Below are 23579 nucleotides of genomic sequence, written 5' to 3'. Positions count from 1 at the left end.
GGAGACAGGGTCTTGCTCTGTCACCCAGGCTGGGGCGCAGTGGCACAGTCTCAGCTCACTGCAACCTCTGCCTCCCAAGTTCAAAGGATTCTCATGCCTCATTCTTCCCAGTAGCCACCATGCCCAGCTAATTTTTTTGTATTTTTTGTAGAGATGGGGTTTCACCAGGTTGATCAGGCTGGGATGGTGGCCAGGATGGAGAAAGTAGGTCAAGGCTTTCACAGTGACATTTAGGCTTCATCACAGGCCATCTCTGAGTTTCCAAAACAATCTCCTGTCACTCAACCCATTTGTCTTAAATAAGGTGTCTTAAAAAGATAATCACGTTGTCACACTACCTATTTAAAATAAGACAAACAGGTCATCTCTCTGAAAATGTGATTTATTTTTATAAAAAACTCTGAAACTAGTGATTGCTGGCTGTGCGTTTTCCAATAATTTCTTTTTTTTTTTTTTTATAAAGAGACAGGATCAGAGTGCAAAGCTCACCGCAGCCTCAAACTCCCATGCTCAAGTGATTGTCCCACCTCAGCCTCCGGACTAGCGGGGACCACAAGTGTGCATGCTCAGCTGATTTTTTTTTTTTTTTTTTTTGTAGAGACGGAGTCTGGCTACATTGCCCAGGCTGGTCTCGAACCCCTGGACTCAAGTGATCCTCCTGCCTCAGCCTCCCAAAGCAAAGGGATTACAGCCGTGAGTCACTGCACACTGCCCATTACTTTTCTTGTATAAACCAAAATAAGAAAAGAGAAATTTATCATTATTACTTCCTATGGTCAACTACCGTAGGGCAGCTCAGACCAGAAAATCCAATAGGACAAGGCCAAAATAGACTTTTCACATAAAAATATTTTAAAAGATATTAGTGCAAATTTACTTTTTTCTGTATAAAATCAAGAGAGACAGTAATTTACTATTTACTCTTACTTTAACATCCCAAGAAAATTCAAAGTCCTTTTTCAGCATTGCATATAAAATTGTTATAGTTTATAGGACAACTTGACACTTTTATAAAACATAAAAGTAACCAACTTTTAATGTCCCCAAAAGCAAAATGACTTCTTAAAAAGACAAAGGTGGCCAAGCGTAGTGGCTCACGCCTATAATCCAAGCACTTTGGGAGACTGAGGTGGGTAGATCACCTGAGGTCAGGAGTTCAAGACCAGCTGGGCAACCTGGCAAAACCCCCGTCTCTACTAAAAATACAAAAATTAGCTGGGTGTGGTGGCACATGCCTCTAATCCCAGCTACCTGGGAGGCTGAGGCAGGAGAATCGCTTGAATCCAAGAGGTGGAGGTTGCAGTAAGCCAAGATCACGCCACTGCACTCCAGCCTGGGCAAGAGAGCAAGACTCCATCTCAAAAAACAAACAAACAAAAAAACACGAAAAGACAAAGGCTACCAATAGATTCAAAGGATTTCTGCTGAATTAATATATATTTTAATAATCTAGGTATTCAATGAATCTATTTTTAATGTATGCTCTACTTAAACACTCAACATAATTCTGTTCCTACATCTAGCTTTTATTTCTAACTCATTATTTTAACTCTTATCAAGTCTTTTGCAACTGTAACTATTACTAACAAATGATGGCAATCACAGAAAAATACAGAAGAGGAAAATGTTTTTTGCATCTTCTTAATGTAATGAAAAATGTACTATAATCATCTGTTCTACTATTCTATGCCCTTTGCTACTTTTGAAAAACAACACAATTCAAAAAAAAACAAAGACTATAAATAAGATAAAAATATTTACCAATACTTATATGTATATATTTTATAATTGTGTTCTAAAAACAACTGATGATTTATTCCTATTCAATATATAATTTTACACTTTTTCAATCACGTTTTCCACGTTGAAAAAAAATCTCTTCCTTATAGCCTGGATTGCCAAACCAGGTGTGCCTCATTTGAAAGGCAAATAGACAAAACAACAAGACAAGGGGTTTGTTTCTGCTTCTCAGTACAAGCTTGTCTGTGGAATTTATGACTGGTAAAAATCAAACATAAAGAGCTGAGGTTAGAAAACAAAAAACAAAAACCTCCAGGCTCATTCCTTACTCCTCCAAGTTCTTAGTAGATCTTTACTTGCTCAATAACCTATGTCTCTCCTTTTGTTGTTAATAACATTTGTTTTAATTACTTTGGTTTAAGAATGGCTTCAGGTAGCTCCTTCAGTAAACTACCCTGTGAATGTGTAACTCCCAGTCACTTTATTCAATTTGGTATCACAATAAAGAAGTATCTTGCTTCCATGAATAACACACATTGACAAATATAAGACAAACTGAAGAGTCTACCAAGTCATGGAGTGTGACAAGATTCCAGACAAACATACAGAATGGACGGCTCAGTTGACTGGTAACTGAATACAGTGGCTTTTTTCATGCTGAAGAATTAAATTTAACCTAGATCTAGGGTAACGGAAAGATGTCACCTTCGGAAATATTGGTATTCAATTCCTTCCTGATACTATTACCAGCTGCATTCTTGTTGTCCCCCTCTGACCAGGACAAAGATCAGAGTGGGACACAGTCTTCCATTTCGTCACCCCTCTGTGTCCCCTGGAGGTGAGGACCCAGGTGAGAAACGTGCAAGGATGCTATTGTTCTGTGTGGTTTGTGCTTAGGACACTTGGAATGTTGTTAACCAAGCCTGCTCCACAAAAAAACAACACACAACAACAACAACAACAAAAACAGTTGTTTAAAGAACTACAAAGGATGAGGAAATGGACATGCTCCCAACTAAAAACTAGTTTGATACCAATTAACCAGGCTCAAAAAAAAAAAAAAAAAAATCCCATACAAGTAAAAGGCAAAATTTATGGAGACAGTAAAAAGATCTGTGGTTGCCAGGGTCGAGGGGAATGAATTGGCAGAGCACAGAGGATTTTTAAGGCAGTGAAACTACTCTGTATGATACTATAATGGGGGATACAGGTCATTGGACGTTTGTCCAAACCCACAGAATGCCCAACACAAAGAGTAAACCCTGTGTAAACTATGAACTTTGGCTGATACTGATGTGTCACTGCAGGTTTATCAACTGAAACAAATGTACCGCTCTGGCGGGAGATACTGATGTTGGTGAAGCTACACATGTGGGGAAGGGGATATATAGGAAATCTCTGTACCTTCTGCTCAGTTTTGCTATAAACTTAAAACTGCTCTAAGGAAAAAAAAAAAAAAAAAAAGAACTTCAAAAAAAATACCAGACAACTAGTCCTGGAATTCTTCCACTTGCTTATGATGGCTTAAAAAAGAAAACAAAAAAAAAAAGCCTACTGGAAAACACTCCCCAGAAAACTCTTAGCCTTTTGTCCCTTCCATCTCAATTATTAAGCACCCAGAAAGCTTCATTTGCTTAACACTTACCAAAAAACAAACCTTAAGACGTCTATAAAACTCGAAATTGCCAGGAAATTCCCGAGGAAACGCCCCTCAAAGATTTCAGTCATCTATCTTCCATGCCCCAGTGGGCGGAGGCGAGCAGCAGCCCCAGGATTTAGTCATGCATTACAGTCTGAAATTTTTGTCTTTAGTCATCCATCGTTCACTCCAATTACAAAAGATCTTCTCTGGAATTTCTTAAGAAAAGTGAGCGGTAATTTTTACTTTCTAATTACACACTCTGAATGTAAGCAGAGTGCTTAAATGCTTGAGGCAATGGATACCCCATTTTCCATGTGATTTCTATGCATTGCAAGCCTGTATCAAACATCTCACAGACCCCATAAATACACACACCTAGGTACCCACAAACATTTAAGTTTTTTAAAAAATTGTGACACTGGACACTTGAAACTCAAACTCATCTACCCCTTCGAGATGTTTCTAATAAACACTTTAGCCGAGGCTCAGTAAGAAGCTAACATCAGACACTGCCCAGCATCTATTCAACCACCTGAAATTTCCTTCCACCAAATGTGGGCTACATCGACAAGAGGGGAAAGGAGGTGGCAAATGTTGTGACCGGAACCCGTTTGAGAAGTCCGAGTCTACTAGGAGAGGATGACACTTGTGCCTGCATTTCATAATGCTCAGGTACTTACTGCCTTTTGCTCGTCTCCAAATCTCCCTGTTTTCCTTACGCAGCTTTCCTGGAGAACCCATGAAGTTAAATAAACATAAGCCAAATGAGAACCAAGTATCTTCAAGAACCCCTTCCCTCTCTCCGCTTACCTGGAAAAGCATGTGGGTTGGGCGATCCTCTCTTAAGGCACTTAGAACAGAGAATGTGCACGGTGTAGTGCAGTCCAGGCCATTCCTGAAGTAGGACATTCAGTTCCTCTACCAAGGGGGTTATGGCTTGCCATGCGGTCCATATATTTGGTAGTGATGCATGGCTAGCAATGGACAGGGTGTCTGGCTGCAGGACTCCCTTGGCAGGTCTGTAACTCACCACCACAGGAACTTTCCCTCTATAGGCAAAGATCTGAAATTTACCATCCGACCTGTGCACCACGTGGCTGTTGATCTGGACACTGTACCGTGCAAACAACCCAGGTGGAAAGGTAAAAGGAAAGCTATATTCAATCTGCAACTGCTCAGCCACAAAAGACTGCCCAGCTAGGTTGGTCCCATTAATCCAGGCTTCTGCATGGGGCACCTCGTTCTGCACATAGCATGGGAACTTGTACCAAGCTGTGGACCCATTCAAAGGCTTGCCCTTGGGTTTATTGAGGCAGTAACAGAGTCCCATCTTCTCCAGCAGCTCCAGCAACAGCTGCAAGTCCTGCTGGGCCTGGACATGAGGCTTAAGCAGCAACCGAATGACATGAGCTGGCAAGAGCCCGTGCAACAGAAAGCCCTCCACATATTGATGGAGCTGGGTGGCCCGGAGCAGTTCCTGGCTCGGGGTGGGCAGCGCCAGGGGCGGGGAGCTTTCCCCCTCCGCCTTGCCCTCTCCACTGGTCCCTAGGAGCAGCTTATGCAGCAGCAAGGAGGGATCCCTCTGGAAAAAGACATTGAGGATGTCGATGAGGCGGGTGAGGTTGTGGAAGACGTGCTCCTTGAGGGCCGGACTGTCCTCAAAGTAAAGTAGCTTGCCGCTCTCATGCAGGTAAGAGAGGGCACTCTGCAGTCGGTCCTCGGTCAGACCCGCCTGCAGGCCCAGGCGCGCCGAGTCCCACCAGCTTAGCCACAGTCTCTGGGCCTGAGGTGGCTGGAAATGCAGTTCCTCCAGCACCTGCCAGGATCGAGGCAGTACTCTGTGTAAGTTGGGGAAGATTTCTCGGTGCTCAGCAACTGACAGCAACTTGTCCCGAAGGCGTTGTAAGTGGCGCGGGTCCCTGCAGCTAACAGGCAACACGGGGGAGAGGATCTGCAGCCGGTGGTTGAGCAGGTATTGGAAATGGGCCTTGCGCCGTCGAAGGTTCTTGTCCGAAACGCCGTAGTAGGCTGCGTGGGGGCTGGCAGAGCGTAGCTCGAAGTCCCAGGCCAGTGCCTCATCCACCACCTGGGCCAAGCGGCTCAGCCCCTCCGCGTCGTGCTTCTCCTGCAGGGCGATCTGGCGGTGAATGTCCAGACACTTCTCCTCCAGCTCACGCTCTCCGCACAGGTCCGCGTGGGTGCCCACGATGCACACTACCGCGTGGGGCACTCTCGCCCCGACCCGATGCAAGAAGGAGCCCACGGTGGTGGAAAAGCGGCGAGGCTCATAGGTGGCCAAGTTGACCACCAGCACGTATAGGGCGCCTGGGGACAGGAAGAAGGGCTGGATCACCTCGTAACTTTCATCCCCAGCTAAGTCATACACGATGAACCGCAGTCCCCGGGAGGCATCGGCCGTCCAGCTGGTCACCTCGATGCCCTTGCTCACAGGGGGAGGTGATGGTGGGTAGCACTTCTCCTTGTCCCCTCCTCCTGGACATCCCTCCACTCTCTCCTCAGTGAGGCAGTGGCGCAGCAAAGTCTTTCCTGCAGCCTTATGCCCCATCAGGAGCAGCTTGAGCCGGGGCTGCACTGCCGGCTGGGAATGAGCCAGTTCCTTCTGGTAGGCTGCGATGTAGGGGATCCCCTTCATGCAGACCTCGTAGGGTGGCTGGATCAGTGGGTTGTCCTTGATCTTCCACAAGCCCACCCGGGAGAGCTGGCCAAAGTTGTCGGGCAGCACCGCGATCTGGTTCCCCTGCAGCACGAGCTCCTCCAGTCCCGTCAGCTCCACGATGGAGTCCGGCAGGTAGCGGATGCGGTTATTATCCAGCCACAGGGTAAGAAGCCGGTCCAGGCCCGAGATAAGGGATGGCACCGAGGTGAGCTGGTTGCGACTAAGATAGAGCTCCTCCAGACCAGCCAGGGGCAGCAGCGCGGCAGGGAACTCCTCCAAGAGGTTGGAAGAGAGGTTGAGCATTTTGAGCCGCTGCAGGCGGCTGAACTGGGCGGGCAGAGCCTGCAGTCCGTTGTTGTCTAGCATGAGGCTCTCCAAACTGGCCAGCTCGCAGAAACCGGCGGGCAGCGTGCCAAGCTCAGCTCCACTCAGCCAAAGAATCTTGAGGGCACACAGGGCACTGATATCCTCAGGCAGGCCTCGCAGTCGGTTGCTGGACACGTCCAGCTCCTCCAGGGCCACCAGCTGCAGCAGCTGTCGGGGGAAGGCAGTGAGCTGGTTGTGATCCACGTCCAGGGTGCGCAGGCGGGAGAGGCAGGAGAGGGAGTCGGGCAGGTGCGTCAGCCGGTTAAAGCTGACATCCAGCTCCTCCAGCTGGGCGAGAGCGCCCAGCTGGGCGGGCAGAGCGGGCAGCTGGTTGTGGCTGAGGTTGAGCTTCCGCAGCTCCCTCAGAGCACTCACCACCTCCGCGCCCAGGGCGGTCAGCCGGTTGTGGCTCACGTCCAGCTCGGTGAGGTGGTGGCCGAGCTCGGCCACCGCCGGGGGCAGCCGGGCGAAGCGGTTCCTGCGCAGGACCAGGACGCGCAGGCTGCCCAGCGCCGACCCCAGCCCCTCGGGTACCTCCTCCAGGCCGTTGTTCCCCAGGTTCAGCGCCTCAATGTCTCCGAGGTTGGCCGGCAGCACGAGCTGGGGGGAGGCGGGGGACTCGAGCGCGTCGGCCCCGGCCCCGGGGCAGGCCCCGGCGGCGCTGAGCGTGAGCTGGCGCAGGTTGCTCCGCAGCTTCCTGGCACGCAGGGCGGCGTCCCGCCACAGCCTCGCCGTCTTCAGGTTGCCACTGTCCATCCCAGCCATGGCGGGGCCCCGGGCCAACAGCCTCACGCGGTCGCGGGAGCCCGCAGCTACATGCCGCGCCGCGCCCCGGGCCCTCCCGCTCTTGGCGGCCAGCGGCCGCGGGTCCTAGCGCAGCCAGTGGCCGAGCGCCCGCGGCTGGGGGGCGGCGGCGGCGACGGCTACGCGAGCTGCTCTGGGGGGCGCCGAGCGCGTGCAGGGCAGCTCGCATTCTCCCTGCGACCGGGCCATGGGCGCGCCGGACAGCAGGGCCGCCGCCCGCGCGCCGCGGAGGATGCCTGCGCCTCCTCCCTCTCCGCCTGCCGCGCGGCGCCTCGGGGTGCCCGGCTCCGGCCCCGCTACCCTCGCAGCCGCGGCCCCGCGGCCGGCGGCAGCGTCGCCTCCTCGAGCTCCTGGGGGAGGGCGGCGCTCGGCCCGGCGGCGGGCATGCTGCGGGCGCAGGGCCGGGGCGCAGCCGCGGGGAGGGGGCGGCGGCGCCTCCTTGTCTCGGTTTCCCCGGGCTCGGGCGGGAGCGCGGGCGCCGCGTCCCCGGCGCTGGGAGGGCGCGATTGGGAAGCGGCAGCGCCGCCCGCCGGAGCGGCCCCCACGTGACCGGCGGAGGCGCCGCGTTTTCCCGGCACCGCCCCGGGGGCGGGAGCTGCGGAGGGCGCCGGGTGCGGGGTCGGGGGCGCCGGGCGGGGGGCGGGACCGCGCCCGGGACCGCGCTGAGGGGGGTGGTCGTCCCCGCAGCGGATGTGGGGCTTCGGGGTTCTCGTTGTGGGTTCGCCCGCGCCTGGCTCTTTGTTGGCCCCCAGTCTCTAAGGATTTCTTTTTCTTGTTCTCTAATGCGTCGGATTTGCCGGCTTCCCTTACTCATCCTTTACCTGCTCACCTGCCACTCGCCCTGCATCCATGCCGTAGTGGAACTGGCAGAACTCGGGGGCCCTGGGTATCGTCATAGGAGCTTAAGACAAGAGTGTGGTTAAACAAAAGCAGAACCATTCATTCATTTGGTAACTATTTCCTGAGGCCCTATTTTGTGTTGAGCATGAGACAGGAGTAATGCAGGGTGGTCACAGGAGAAAAAAATTCCAGACAGCAGTTTCACTTGACTAGAGTCTATGGGCTGATACGACCCTGAAAACCAGGGTGTGTACCAGGCGGGCTAAGACTGGCTGGACGCAACGTGGTCCTGGATTTGACTTAGGTTTCTCCTAAGACTTCATTATATGCTCTTTAACATCTTAAATCACACCAGTGCCATGACAGTTCCGGGGACACCCATATTTGAAGTAAAAATGGGTGGCACCACAGTCCCGAAAAATCGCCACACTTTTCCAGGAATTTTCATGAGTATTTCACCCCTTGGTTAAAGAAACCCATAGAGGTAGCAGCCCCAAGCCCCGTTTGCGTGACCCTCTCTTGAGTACACCCACAATCCTTTTTCCTGAGTGTGTACTTTTCTCTTTGCAATAAATCTCCATATTGTCACTATTTTCTGAGTTGTCTTTGAACTCATTCTCTGGATAGTGTCAAGAGCCTGGACATTGGCTGGGGTCAAGGTCGCACTGGCGTTAGAGGATCTCCCTCAGCCCACCGGTATCAAACCTACTAAAACACAGGTTTTAACCCCCCTGGGGAAGGGTTTGAGCAGGTGACCCGCCAGCCTAAAGGAAGGTTGTTAAGATGGCGGGGACACAAGGTGTTTTATCTGGGGTATCCCATTTATCTTCACAACAACCCTGTGAAACAAATACTATATCCCCAGTAATACAGTACATGTTGCTCTGTGGATTCAGGAAAACAGCTATTTCAGGAAACACTCACAGTCCATTTTTCAGCTGTAATGCTTACTTTTCTTGCTGTTAGGAAATGTTTTTTTGAGCTCACATCTATGCTAAGTCAATAATTTCTCCCGAACTTATGAAAGCCTGGAAACCCACCAAGACTCCCAATGTCACCCCCATCATTCCCTTCAGGTTGGTTGATAAGGAAGCAAATAGTTTTCAGGGACCGAAAACTGCATTTAATTGATTAAAGGCACCACTTGACCCAATGCAGCTCTACCCGACATGCGCTATGGCTGTCATTTGGGTACCCATATTTGGTGCAGTAACGTGAGAAGTTTGTGTTTCCAAAGAGAGCACCTGAACATCTGAGGCTGGAAATCCACCCCAGTGATGGTTATCAGGCTGCAGGGACTACATGCTGTAACTGGAAGATGTTCCCCAGTTCTGCTGGGTCCCGAGGCTCTGACACCACAGGTGAAATGTGAGTAAGTGAACAGTGAGAGCTGATCTGTGTTCACTCTGAAGGACTTCTCAAGAGTTCAAATGGCTCAGGGTAGCCCTACCCACACTCCCTCCCATAGACAGTCAGAAATTTACAAGAAATATTCTGTTTTATCTAGGCTGACCTTTTTTTCCCCCCACAGAGGAGGAAATGGGCTCAAAGTGACTTCTCAATCAGCCAGCAAGGTAGAGGCAGGACTGCTAACTCCCCATGTGCAATGTATTCCCCTGTGATTATCACCTGTACTCACACTGTTCTTGAGCCAGACCCCAAATTCTCCATCCTGCAGCTCCTTCTAACACAAATTTGAACTCAGCCTGGGTAAGGAGACGAGTAGGCATCACATCACCATCCTACACCACCTTACATGATTATATCTCAATAACTGCTAACTGTTCCTCTTTAGAAGCCATCAGAAAATTATACTTCCTTCTGCAGAAGCTGGAATCAATTGAAAAAATGAAAATCCTTGCTTCAGCCGCACATATACTAAAATTGGAATAACACAGAGAGTATTAAGCATGGCCCCTGTGCAAAGATGACATGCAATTCATGGTGTTCATTTTTTAAATAATATTTTTATTTAAAAAATTATTTTTAAAAAAAATGGCCGGACATGGTGGCTCATGCCTGTAATCTCAGCACTTTGGGAGGCTGATTGTGGTGGATCACTTGAGGTTGGGAGCTCGAGACCAGCCTGGCCAACATGTCAAAACCCTGTCTCTACTAAAAATACAAAAATTAACCAGGCATGGTGGTATGCACCTGTAGCTCCCCCAGCTACTCAGGAGGCTGAGGCACGAGAGTTGCTTGAAACCAGAAGGCAGAGGTTGCAGTGAGCCAAGATCACACCACTGCACTTCAGCCTGGGTGACAGAGTGAAACTTTGTCTCTAAAGAAAATTATACTTTCCTTTCTTTCTTTTTTTTTTTTTTTTCTTTTTTCGGAGATGCGGTCTTGCTTTGTTGCCCAGACTGGTCTGAAACTCCTGGGCTCAAGCAGTCCTCTTGCTTCTGCCTCCTGAGTAGCTGGGATTATAGGCATGAGCCACCCTGACCAGCTTATACTTCCATTTTAAATGTCCTTGGAAAACTGTACTCTTCCTTTGTCAGGAGATCATCTATAATTTGCTTTATGTGATAAAAAGAACTGGATAGGACCCTGCGCTAGGGCCTCAGCCCACACTGAAACCCCAAAGCCAGGTGTGAATAAGTCTGCTGAGGGGGGCAATTCTTTGTGAGCCCGTCAGCTGCTGCAGTCAATATGGTAGGAACCCTTGTAAGAATTCTTGTCTATGAATTATTTGAAAGTCAGCATGTGGACAGGCACAGGGGCATATGCCTGTAATCCCAGCACTTCAGAGGCTGAAGCGAGCAGATCATTTGAGTTCAGGAGTTCGAGACCAGCCTGTGCAACAAGGCAAGACGTCATCTCTACAAAAATTACAAAAATGAGTAGGGCATGGTGGCTCACACCTGTAGTCTACTCAGGAGGCTGAGGTGGGAAGGTCACTTGAGCCTGGGAAGTGGAGGCTGCAGTGAGCCAAGACTGTACCACTGCACTCCAGCCTGGGAAACAGAGTGAGACTCTGTCTCAAAATACAACACAACACAACACAACAAAAGAAAGTCAGTATGCTAAAAACTAGAAAGTCAAATGATAAAAGATAACTCAATGATAAAAGAAAACTCTGAAAAGATATCATGTTCCATATAGCTTTAAAAATTTTTTTCTTTATGCTTTCCACTTTCAAAGAAACTGCTTCGTAAAGAACTATAGAAATGATTCATGGGCTGGGTGCAGTGGCTCACACCTGTAATCCCAGCAGTTTGGGAGGCCGAGGTGGGTGGATCATGAGGTCGGGAGTTCGAGACCAGCCTGGCCAACATGGTGAAACTTTGTCTCTAAAAATACAAAATTAGCTGGGCCTGGTGGCAGGTGTCTGTAGTCCCAGCTACGCAGGAGGCTGAGGCAGGAGAATCACTTGGACTTGGGAGGCGAAGGTTGCAGTGAGCCATGATCATGCCACTGCACTCCAGCCTGGGCAACAGAGCAAGACTCCATCTCGGAAAGAAAAAAAAAAAAAAGAAATGATTCATGAAAGTATCATCTTTTTTGTTTTTTCACTGAGGCAGGGTCTGATTATGTTGTCTAGGCTGGTCTCGAACTCCTATGCTCAAGTGATCCTCCCAAGTATCAACCCAGGCAAGGACTCCTGCCGTGAGCACCTAACCTGGACCTCCTCTCACCATGCTGTAGCCCTTGTGCTTAAGTTTCTGATGGGCCAAGGGGGTATATCCCCTCCACCTTCTAGAACACGCGTGGTATGGAGGACCCTGAATTCCCAATGCAAATAGCATCAAGCCTGAATGGGGAGCATGGGGCAGTCTCCCATAGTCATTCAAAAGAAGTTGTTGAGGTGGGCATTCCTAGGCCTGGGGGTTGTGCAGCAGCTTGACCTCAGCTGTGTGCCCACGAAATTTCTTCTCTGTGCTGGATGAAACCCAGGCTAGGGCGAGTACTGTGAGTGTGCCACATCTGTCAGAGTGATGTGACACATTTAGGTATTTAGGCATGTGGCATGTGGGCCTTCACGTGCACCCTTTCCCCAGGCCCTGCAAAGGATAAGCGTGGCCCTGCGAATGGTAGGGTTTTTCTAAAAGCAAAAACAACAACAACATTGTTTGGAGAAGTGGAACTCTATTATAAGTTTTCTTGCCTTAGAGGTCTATCCAGTGTCATGGATCTGATCTGTAAACTTTCCAAAACCTTTTCAGGTGAAGCCTTTTAATGTATCCTGTTTTCTGACTCTTAGATTGTTTTCTGTTTCGTTGCTGCCTTATGATAGCAAGAACATTCCATGAACATTGACTTTCTCCCAGAATCTAGACCCTCTCTGCAAGGGCAGAGTCATTTAGGAGAGTGGAGATTACATGGAAAGAGGTTGTGTCTTGAGTGAGGCCTTAAAACATGGCTGTTTAGAGGGGAGAATCCTAGATGCTCCGGACAAGTGTCTTTTTATCAAGAACAGCCTGGATTGGCCATGTGTGCTGGCTCACGCCTATAATCCCAACACTTTGGGAGGTAGAGGTGGGCGGATCACTTGAGGTCAGGAGTTCAAGACCAGCCTGGCCAACATGGTGACACCCCGTCTCTACTAAAAATACAAAAATAAATAAATAAATAAATAAACTAGCCAGACATGGTGGTACTCTCCTGTAATACCAGCTACTCAGGAGGCTGAGGCAGGAGGATTGCTTGAACCCAGGAGGCAGAGGTCGCAGTGAGCCAAGATCATGCCACTGCACTCCAGCCTGGGCAACAGAGTGAGACTGTGTCTCAAAAAAAAAAAAAGTCTGAACAGAGGTGGGCAAGAGTACTTTGTTCCTGTCCTTTGCTCTGTCAACAAGCCCCAAGTAAACGTTCATCCTGGTTTCTTTTGCTCTGTCTTCAGCATATTCAATCGACCTTCTTCCATCTTGACTGATTTCTCTTGACCTTGCTAATGCCCTAGCTACTGTCTGACTTTACTTCCTTTCTCTGTCAAATATCTTCCATAATTGGTCTATGCTAGTCTGACTCCTCTCCCCTGGCTCCCTCCTTGGACCAGTCCAGGAAACTGGTTTCCATCCCCACCATGCCATCAGCCTTTCCCTCTAAAATGTCAATTCCCCCTTTCTCCTTCCTTGACCTCCCATCACTGAAAATGTTAAACAACTTCCTTTGGAAACTTTCTCCTTTCTTGGTCTATAGGATATTTGGTGTCACTTTAAGGTTTGAGTTTTCAAAAAGAGTCCCTGTAAAGGCTAATTATTTCATTCTAGGGATCAAGTTTGCAATTAGAATAAGTGCTACCAAATGAAGCACTGTAACCACATGGGCAGAGTGGCCAGGATTTGCCTAGAAAACGATGGCTTCTTAGGAGGACATTTAGTCAGTGCTTTTTCCACTTATATTTATATTATTCTATTTCTATTAAAGATGCATTTTGAAAATCATGAGTGCTCTTTTGCACTGAATTTTAATTTTATCTATCACAATTTAATCAAGTCTTGATTTTAAGGTGACAAAATGTTCTAATATGCACAAGACTGAGGGGTTTCTCAGGATAGGAGACGTTCTGTTCTTAAAATCGGGGTAATCCTAGGAAGCTAGTACAATTTGTTAACTGACTTGGTCTTTAAAACAAACCCTTTAACTTGCTCTCCCTTTACCCTTCAGGAGTTCAGAAAGCACAGCTTCCAGGAAATGTAACACTTTTTCAGCTGCTTTAGTTCTGATGTAGACTTTAGTTCTGATTTCATTTACCTAGCTGTTCACTACCTTAGAAGACAGGATATTCATGGGCTGGAGGTTCCAATGGACTTTGGAGTATGAAAATTACCCGTCTAGTCTTGAAAGAAAAGTCAGCAATTGCTTAACCCTTCCACGCAAATGAGACCCAGGGCTGGGTTACAACATCTCATGAGAAAATGATCTGAGTTTTTGAAAATGAACTGAGTTTTCTCCTTAAAGTCTGGAGAAGCTGAGGATATGCTGCCTGTGTCATGAAAAGGGGTAAAGGGCTTCCCACATTTCTCCTTTCTTGTAATTTTAGATCATATTTTGCTTTAAATAAATGACAGCAACAACAATGCTTCCTCCTATGTGGCTAAAGGTAACTAAGAAAAATCTCACCTGTGTGATTTTAATTAGGCCACACCCTTCTTGGCTTGTCTTTGGAGGAGATAGAAGTGGAAAAAGTCAAGGGAAAAACAGAAAGAGGAAAAGGAAGAGATATTTATTTATTTATATATTTATTTATTTGAGACAGAGTCTCGCTCTGTTGGCCAGGCTGGAGTGCAGTGCCGTGATCTAGGTTCATTGCAGTATCTGCCTCCCTGGTTCAAGCGATTCTCCTGCCTCAGCCTACCTACTAGCTGGGACTACAAGCACACACCATCAAGCCCGGCTAATTTTGGTATTTTTAGTAGAGACGGGATTTCACCATGTTGGCCAAGCTGGTCTCGAACTCCTGACCTCAAGCGATCCATCCGCCTCAGCCTCCCAACGTGCTGGGGATTACAGATGTGAACCACTGCACCTGACCAGAAAGAGATATCCCTTCGGAAGGTGTTAGGCTTAGTCCAAAGCAGGGAATTAGAAATAAAGTCTTAAAAATTGACATCAAACACTTTTGCCAAAGGAGATCTTGGTGATCATGGCATTCTCTCCTGCCACTGGGCATCGCTCACTGAGAAATCTCAGAATAATCACCAGTCATAACAGCTAACATCTCTTAAAAGTTTTCTATGCACCCAGGCACTGCGCTGTGTGCTTTTCATGCAATATTTCACTTAATCTTCACAACAGCCCTGAATAGTAGGTTCCATTAGTCTCATTTACAGATGGAGAAAAATGAAAGCAGAGCTATTGAGTGGCAAAATTCACTCAAAACAAGGCAGACTGTAAAATTCATGTATTTAATCACTGTGCTAATTCTTGGGGGGTCGGGAGGGTGGAGGAGATCGGTTCTTAACTGACTGGAAGCAGACTGTGTATTTTAAGCTGTAGAGAAGAGGGAAAGAGGCACCAGCTGGAGACAGGGCTGCCACCCAGTCTTCAGTAGAAATTGAACTAAGCTCTTACAAAATTGAAGAGTATTATATTGGGCAATCCAAAGCTCTAAACAAAGTGTCCCCAACTACAAAAACTGGGCTTAACAACTATTCTTAAATGTCACCGCAGGAAACCCACAGAATGTCTACGCTAGTTGTAGATCAGCTGTGTTTGTTCAATTTGCTAGTTTTACACAGAAACGGTTTAATACCAATGTCGTAAATCTACACTCCAGTTAGAGGATGTTTCAGACTTCATATATTGACTTCATTTTTTGAAAAAAGATGGAAGATGAATTTATTAAGCTCAGATTAGGTACAAATAATCTGACCTCTTTTGTTTGGATTTTTAAAAATTTTATTTAAAAAATATTTAAGACATACCTCACCCCTCTTTCCCAAATTTAATAAATCTGCCTTGGACTCACCATCTGATTTGAAAGCAAGCCAGTTCCGATCAGCAATGGCTAAGAAGCCTGAGACTTGCCACTTAACTACAAGCATGGAGCATAAAGTATGTGTTCAAGACACTGACTCCTCCAGAGAGCAGAGGCAAAACTATACCCAGACGACTGTTGTTTTTTCTCTCCCTTGCTCTCCAGAAAACTCATTTATCTTGGAATGAGCAACATTACATTTAACATTGGATCTCTTTGTGTTTCCAGGTCAAGTGGGAACACATATGCTCCCTACTGGGGAAAATAAACTGCAATGTATTTTTAGCATCCGTTGAAAGCACTTTCAGCTGAAGATATTCCACAGGACCCAGGCCATTTCACTACAAGCCAAAGGATTTGCCTCGACATCACCTAGAATTCCAGAACTTCTCCTGGGGGTCCTGAAGCAGCAGTGTCCCCTCCCAACCCCCAACTGCCCACCCAATTCTGGAGCAAACATCCTCTTTCTGAGAAAAACAAGGAAAATTAGTCCAGTGAAAGATAAATGGAAAACATCTGTGAAATAGTCATGACACATGAGGCTAACTGTAGCATACTTGGCATTTTGAAATGAAGCATGTCCAGGAGGAGGGAAGAAGAAGAATGGGTTGCAGAGAGGATGCCCTTATCATCCCCTGCTTCGTGTCTCTTGCTAAAGGCAAGCATTGGACAGGGAGCCACTCTATTGTGGGGCTTTTCAAAAGGGGCCTGCATTAGTCTGTTTTCATGCTGCTGGTAAAGACGTACCTGAGACTGGGAAGAAGAAGAGGTTTAATGAACTCACAGTTCCACGTGACTGGGGAGGCCTTCACTGTCATGGCAGAAGGCAAGGAGGAGCAAGTCACATCTTATGTGGATAGCAGCAGGCAAAAATAGAGAGCTTGTGCAGGGGAACTCCCCTTTATAAAACCATCAGATACCATGAGACTTATTCACTGTCACAAGAACAGTATGGGAAAGACCTGCCCCCATGATTCAATTACCTCCTACCAGGTCCCTCCCATAGCATGTGGGAATTCAAGATGAGATTTGGGTGGGGACACAGTCAAACCATATCAGGACCTGTATGGTGCCTCAGTGAAAGGGAGAGCAAGGCATCACGCTCCACAGACCCAACCATGCTCCTAGGCATGGTGAGTGAAGCTCAGGTGCTTTCGTCTTCCATGCCACCTTCCAACTGTGTGTGTGCAGAACATAAGCTGTGTAGCCCTGGGAGTGGAGTTTCAGTTACCAGTCTGAACTATAATGAGATGCAGTCACAGTGAGACAAATGGTTTAAGACTGTGCTTCCACCCACAAGGTTTTGAAATATTTTCCATGTTTAAAAATAAATGTACTAGTACCTACTTTTTAAATAAAATGACCCAGGGATATTGGGCCCTCCTTTTTGAACATCATAGTTCCAAAATTTCAGAAAAGTCAACAATGACGTAACACATATTATAAAGCATAGCATTGAAAACATAAAGTCTGGCCTAGCATGGTGGCTCATGCCTGTAACCTAAGCACTTTGGGAGGCCAAGGTGGGTAAGTCACTTCAGGTCAGGAGTTCGAGACCAGCCTGGCCAACATGGCGAAATCTTGTCTCTACGAAAAATACAAAAATTAGCTGGGCGTGATGGCAAGAGCCTGTAATCCCAGCTACTCAGGAGGTTGAGGCATAAGAATTGCTTGAAACCAGGAGGTGGAGGTTGCAGTCAGCCAAGATCATGCCACTGTACTCCAGCCTAAGAAACGCAGAGAGACTCTGTCTCAAAAAAAAAACTAAGGGGGGGAAAAAAAAAGAAAATGTAAAAGTCCTACCAAATGAGTATAATTATTATTAATAATATATTATTATTATTGAAGACAGACTAAACTTTGACTTTTTTTCTTTTCTTGCCCAAATTCCTACCCTAAGCCTGGGAAGTCATGGCCTACAAACCATCAAGTCTCATCAGAGAGGTTATATTTAACCCTGTATAATGTGGCCTGCCTTCCAACCTGAATCTGGCGTAACATCACATAACAAGGAAGTAAATCAAAATATTTTAACCCCAAATATATTTCCTTGCCATACCTTGAAATTGTCCTGCACAGTCGTCTCTTGTGGGGAAAAATCTGCATTCTATAGAGAATCCCTTTTCCATTTTTCCAGACTTCTTTCTGGATCCAGGAGTGAATAAACTAAGAAAGAGTCTAGCACCCTTTAAAGTCCGGTAAGAAACATTTACAGTCTATTCCCTGTGAAGCCTGCTACCTGAAGCCTTCCTCTGCACAGGGTAAACTTTGGTCACCATAATCCTTTATCTTAATCCAGACATTTCCTTTCTATTGATCCCAGGTCTTTAGATATATGCAACAAACTGTCAACCAGAAAAATTTAAAATCTACCTATAGCCTGGAAGCCCCAGCCCCGCTTTGAGTTGTCCTGCCTTTCTGACTCAAACCAGCGTACATCTTAAATGTATTTGATTGGCTGGGTGAGGTGGCTTATGCCTGTAATCCCAGCACTTTGGGAGGCTGAGGTGGGCTGATCACTTGAGGTTAGGAGTTTGAGACCAGCCTGGCCAACATGATGAAATCTCATCTCTATTAAAACTACAAAAATTAGCCAGGCCTGGTGGCACGTGCCTGTAGTCCCAGCTACTCTGGAGGCTGAGGCAGGAGAATCGCTTGAATCCAGGAGGCAGAGGTTGCAGTGAGCCGAGATCGTGCCACTGCACTCCAGTATGGGCAACAGAGTGAGACTCTGTCTCAAAAAAACAAACAAAAAAGAATTTGATCGATGTCTTGATGTCTTATGTCTCCCAAAAATGTATAAACCAAGCTGTGCCCCACACCTAGGGCACATGTTCTCAGGACCTCCTGAGGGCTGTGTCACCGACTATGGTCACTCATATCGGGATCCAATTACAATATTTCTTCAAATATTTTAGAATTTGACTTTTTTCATCAACATTATGAGGCCATGTATTTACTAAAAGCCAGGAAAACCAAAGTTCTCATTTATTTCTGATACCAATGACTCTTATAGCAAAAACTTTTCTGCAAAACAAAACAAGAAAACCTAATTCTCTATCTACTCTCAATGTCATCCTATGAAATAGTGAGGGTCCTTGAAATAATGCCATAAGGGACTATGGTGTATAATAATGTAAGCATCACCGTTGGTCATAAGTTCATTACTAACCCCACAAATATTTATGTAAGGCTCTGGCTAAGCTGCCTGGACTTGAGACAACTTAAGAAGACATCTATCTTTGTTCTCTCCCTCAAAGCGTACCATAAAGCATTTATCCACTATTGATTAAGGTGCTCTTCCAAAGCTGTGGTCCTCTGATAAGTTCACAAGATACAGTCTATTTCAAAATTCTCTGATTTGATGGAAGTAGCTAACAGACCCCTCTGTCTGGTTTCTTTGTCCCCTAACTACAGTGGCTGCTCTGGTATTAAAGAACAATTTGAGGAAGCCCTTCCCTTTCTCTGTAAGATAATATTGTTCCATTGTTCCATTGCCTTGGTGGATCTTGAATACAATGATGTTAACATTTAATTTATATTTTCAAAACAATACTTGGAATATTAAGTTTATGTACTAGAGGTTTGGTTTTGTTCTAGTCTGGAACACTGAATTCACTATTATTTTTCTCAGTTGGGCTTATTTTAATAAGTTCTTATTAGCAAGTTCAACATGTTGTGCCAATTAAATGAAAATATCCTCCAAAATTATTTGGAAAAAATTAGAGAAGCCTTATCCTAGCAGCTTAGGACATAATCATATGTCCCTGCTGCTTATCGTGACTGTGTCACAGGCTGGGTCTCTACAGAGCAACTGGATTTAACTGGAATCAAACTCAGGTTTCCTCTTAAATTTTAGTGTTCACTTTCTTTCAGATGATGTTCTTAAAATGGATAGTTTATTTTTAAATACCCTCATGCGTAACATTAAACCTGACAAAAGATTCTAGGACATGATTTTAAAAATACAGTTGGTGCCATGTACAGCTTTTTTGTATCTGTGTAAATTCACAGTGGTTCTTGAACTGCTCCCTGTCTCCCCGAGGAGTGGGCTGTCAGGAGCCATTTGTGCATGTGACCCCACACCTTGCCTTTGAATAATTAGACCTAAGGTAGGTGCTTAATTGAAACGGGGCCAAAGTCTCTTTCTTAGGAATTTGGACTTGGTCACGCCTGTAATCCTAGCACTTTGGGAAGCCAAGGCGGGTGGATTGCCTGAGTTCAGGAGTTCGAGACCAGCCTGGGCAACACGGTGAAACCCCGTCTCTACTAAAATGCAAAAAAAATTAGCTGTGCATGGTAGCTGGCGCCTGTAGTAATCCCAGCTACTCGGGAGGTTGAGACAGGAGAATCACTTGAACTCAGGAGGTGGAGGTTGCAGTAAGTCGAGATTGCACCACCGCACTCCAGCCTGGACAACCAAGCGAGACTCCCATCTCAAAAAAAAAAGCAAGAAATTTGGACTTGGGGATGAGAGAAGGAAAGCCAGTCTTCCTCTGGGCCTAGATGGTAAATTTGGAAGCATGAGCAGCCAACTCCCGACTATTAAGGGGACTTAGGAACAGAGAAAAGCCTGTCCACCAAGAAAGAAGATGGTAAATATGAGAGGCCACGTTTCTTGGGTTTCCAATAACATTTTGCTTTCTTGACTGGTATTCTTGAATCCTACCTCTTCTCCCTGCCTTCAAGACTTACAATAAATCTCTCACTTTTGCTAGAGTGCCTTTGAATTGGTTTCTCTTCTTTAAAACCCAAAGAATCTTAACATAGAAATTTTTATCTGGAAGTGAGTTTACAAGTTACAGTCCATTAAAGAAAATTGTTATATCAAAGCAGATGGGGTGAGAAGTGGCTAGTCCTCTAACCAAGAAACAGTATGTTTTCATGTGTGTAGTTCTTGCAGACTTTCAAGGAAGTACAGTAAGAGCAAGAGAGAGACTTCAGGCCAAGCTTGCCTCGCTGAAAGAAGACGAAGGAAAATAGAGTAAGAATACAGTTATGGGCCGGGCGCAGTGGCTCACGCCTGTAATTCCAGCACTCTGGGAGGCCGAGGTGGGCAGATCACAAGGTCAGGAGATCGAGACCATCCTGGCTAACACGGTGAAATCCCGTCTCTACTAAAATACAAAAAATTAGCTGGGCGTGGTGGCGGGCGCCTGTAGTCCCAGCTACTTGGGAGGCTGAGGCAGGAGAATGGTGTGAACCCGAGAGGCGGAGTTTGTAGTAAGCTGAGATCGCGCCACTGCACTCCAGCCTGGGCAACAGAGCGAGACTCCATCTCAAAAAAAAAAAAAAAAAAGAATACAGTTATGTACCAGAAGCCTTTCTGATAACAGCCAGCCATCTAATCTTGCTCAAAGTTAATCTAAAGAGCATCTATAAGGGCCAGTCATGGTGGCCCATGCCTGTAATCCCAGCACTTTGAGAGGCCAAGGTGTGTAGATCTCCTGAGTTTAAGAGTTCAAGCCCAGACTGGGCAACATAGCGAAATCCCATCTGTACAAAAAATACAAAAGTTAGCTGGGTGTGGTGACAGGCACCTGTAGCCCCAGCTACTCGGGAGGCTGAGACATGAGAATTGCTTAAGCCTGGGAGGCAGAGGTTGTAGTGAACCGAGATTGTGCCACTACACTGCAGCCTGGGCGACAGAGCGAGAGACTCTGTCTCAAAAGAAATACATCTATAAGGACACTAACCATGCTAATTATGTATCATGCTTAGCAGCAACCAGATCCTTTATTGGAACCACTTTTGAAACTAAAATTGGGGTGTTTATTGGGAAAATGTATAACATTTATAATTAGAATGAGAATATCTGATAGAAACCAGAGGACCTAAGGACTTCAGCTTCAAAACTTCTGCTTTGATTCCCAAAACCCTGCACATGTCTGTTTCATTCCATTCATCCCATCAGATAAACATGTTGAGACCTGCCCCCTTGTAAAGCAAATCGGCTTTACAACAGCTTTGCAACTTGGGGGCACAGGTGACATTTCATGATTTATTAGAAAAAAAAAAGTGCCATCATAAGTTAAAGAAAATGATAGAGAAAATATTTTCAGCACATACGACATAGGGTTTATGGTAAAAATATATAAGGAGTTCCTACCAATCAATTTGCAAAAGATGAGTACCATAAAACAAAAATAGGCAAAACAATTTGCATTAGGAGAAATGCAAATAGCTAGTAAACGTATCTTTAGGAGTTTAACTTTCCAGAGTAATCAAACTAATGCAAATTAAAATAGGATACAGTATTTAGTCTGTCAGGTTGGAATCAATTGTTAAACATCCAATATTAATCAGAGAGTAGGCAAAAGGAACACTAGCAAATACTGCAGCTAGAGGTGCAAATTGGTAGAACGGTATAGAGAACATTTAATAATACACAGCAAAAACCTAAGAAAATGTTCTACTCTTGGGAATTATTTTGCTTTTAGAAATTTCTGCTAGCCAAAAAGCTGAGATAAATTAAAAAGTTTTCTAAAAAGGCCAGGCATGGTGGCTCACACCTGTGATCCCAGCACTTTGGGAGGCTGAAGTGGGTCGATTACTTGAGGCCAGGGGTTCAAGACAAGCCTGGCCAACATAGTGAAACCCCATCTCTACTAAATTAAAAATTATGAAAAAAGTTTTTTTTAATTCTAAAGAAATAGAAATGCACCCAAAGTTCTACACACAAGGATATATGGGGGGAAACCGAAAACACTCTGGATTTCCAAATGATTAAATAACTGCTGGCATGGATATATGATGGAATTCATGTAGCTATTAAAAACTGTTTTCCAAGAAAATTTAATAACTTTTAAAAATACTTATGCTGTAATATTTGTGGAAAAGATCAAACTACAGTACTTCATATAAACATGACTGCACTTTGATAAATAAAATAGATCTATATGTAATTATATATATGTGTGTAAATATGTATTCATAGGAAAAAGCCTGAAAATGTATGCTTTAGATTATGAGTAGTTGTTACTTCTGCTTACTGAAATTACAGCAATTTTCTTTTCTTTCTTTTTTATTTTTCAAATTTCCTATAATACATATGATCTTTATCAGAATAACTTATATATCCAAAGAAATTCATGCAAAAATATACGTATTGTAATAGTTAACGTTATATTTCTATATCTCAATTTATGATTGAGAGCAAGTATGTTCACAAGGAAATCCCCCTCTTTCCTGGAATATCACTCTGTGCTTCCTTCTTGGCCATAACACAATCCTTATCCAACATGTGCAGTTTCTCCAAGTTAATTGCATGAGACTCATAAAATTGGGGATTTTTAAATACATTTCAACAATGTCAGGAATCTGGTTGCTTAGTATTTCAGTACAAAACATTTCCAGAACTCTCACTTCTAGCTGAAAAAAAAAAAAAACACTGAAGCAGATGAAGTTCTGCAAATGCTGTTGTTGCTTAACTTTAATCCTGTTAAAGAGACTCTTCTGCCCCACCCCCCGTTTTATAAACACCCTACTTCTCTACCCCTCATCCCCTGTGTAGAGCTGATCATTGGACAATAGGCAAACGTGTGTAGCGGTCAAGCTTAACAGCAGGTAAAGAGACCAAGAGCATCACAGGGAATTCAGCCTGAGAGAAAAGAGCCTGGGCTAGTGACCCGTATTATACTCTAGTTTGCCTTTACCTGGCATTTGCATGGAAGATGGTGCTTGATGTCTTGTCCAAGTGATACAAATATGCTACCAGAAGACCCCACATGTGAGAATTTGAGGTATCATCAAAGACTAGGTAAGGAGGTACATCGGGTGCAATGGTACCTCTCACATTGATCATCTGAGTTAGGTGAAGTTTCGTAATCAAGTGATAGAAAAAGCCACATTGTAATTACAGTGAAATCTCTACCCTCCCTCACTCTGTGGCCATGGGCAAGTTGCGTAGCCACCATGACTGTCAATTCCACCAACTATAAAAGGAAGGAGTTGAATTACATCAGGCTCTCTTTTTTTTTGTAGATGGAGTCTCACTCTGTCGTCCAGGCTGGAGTGCAATGGTGTGATCTTGGCTCAATGCAACCTCCGCCTCCCGGGTTCAAGCAATTCTCCTGCCTCAGCCTCCC

General features: G+C 45.6%; 1 protein-coding gene and 1 pseudogene across 5 annotated transcripts in view; one reads left to right on the top strand and one right to left on the bottom strand.

The window, feature by feature from the left end:
• The window catches only part of MFHAS1 (multifunctional ROCO family signaling regulator 1), a 108354-nt gene extending 100617 nt beyond the window's left edge, over nt 1-7737 (bottom strand). For 3 of the 5 annotated variants that reach the window (XR_279676.5, XM_045397887.3, XM_065518796.2), the window contains exon 1: nt 4193-7575. Coding sequence is in view for 3 of the 5 variants with exons in the window: in XM_045397887.3 (XP_045253822.2) it covers nt 4193-7190 (2998 nt within the window). In the remaining 2 variants the exon portion in view is untranslated. Of the gene's footprint in view, nt 1-4062 lie in introns of all 5 variants that reach the window. The other 2 variants (XR_012417040.1, XM_005562624.4) reach the window with 2 other exon arrangements.
• Nucleotides 7738-9927: 2190 nt separating this feature from the next.
• On the top strand, nt 9928-10026 carry LOC123575352 (U6 spliceosomal RNA; annotated as a pseudogene).
• Nucleotides 10027-23579: the final 13553 nt, after the last annotated feature.

The sequence above is a fragment of the Macaca fascicularis genome, chromosome 8, assembly GCF_037993035.2.
Source record: "Macaca fascicularis isolate 582-1 chromosome 8, T2T-MFA8v1.1".
NCBI classification, from domain to species: Eukaryota; Metazoa; Chordata; class Mammalia; order Primates; family Cercopithecidae; genus Macaca; species Macaca fascicularis.
Note: the sequence above shows the minus strand (reverse complement) of the source record. Positions and strands in the feature narration are given on the sequence as shown.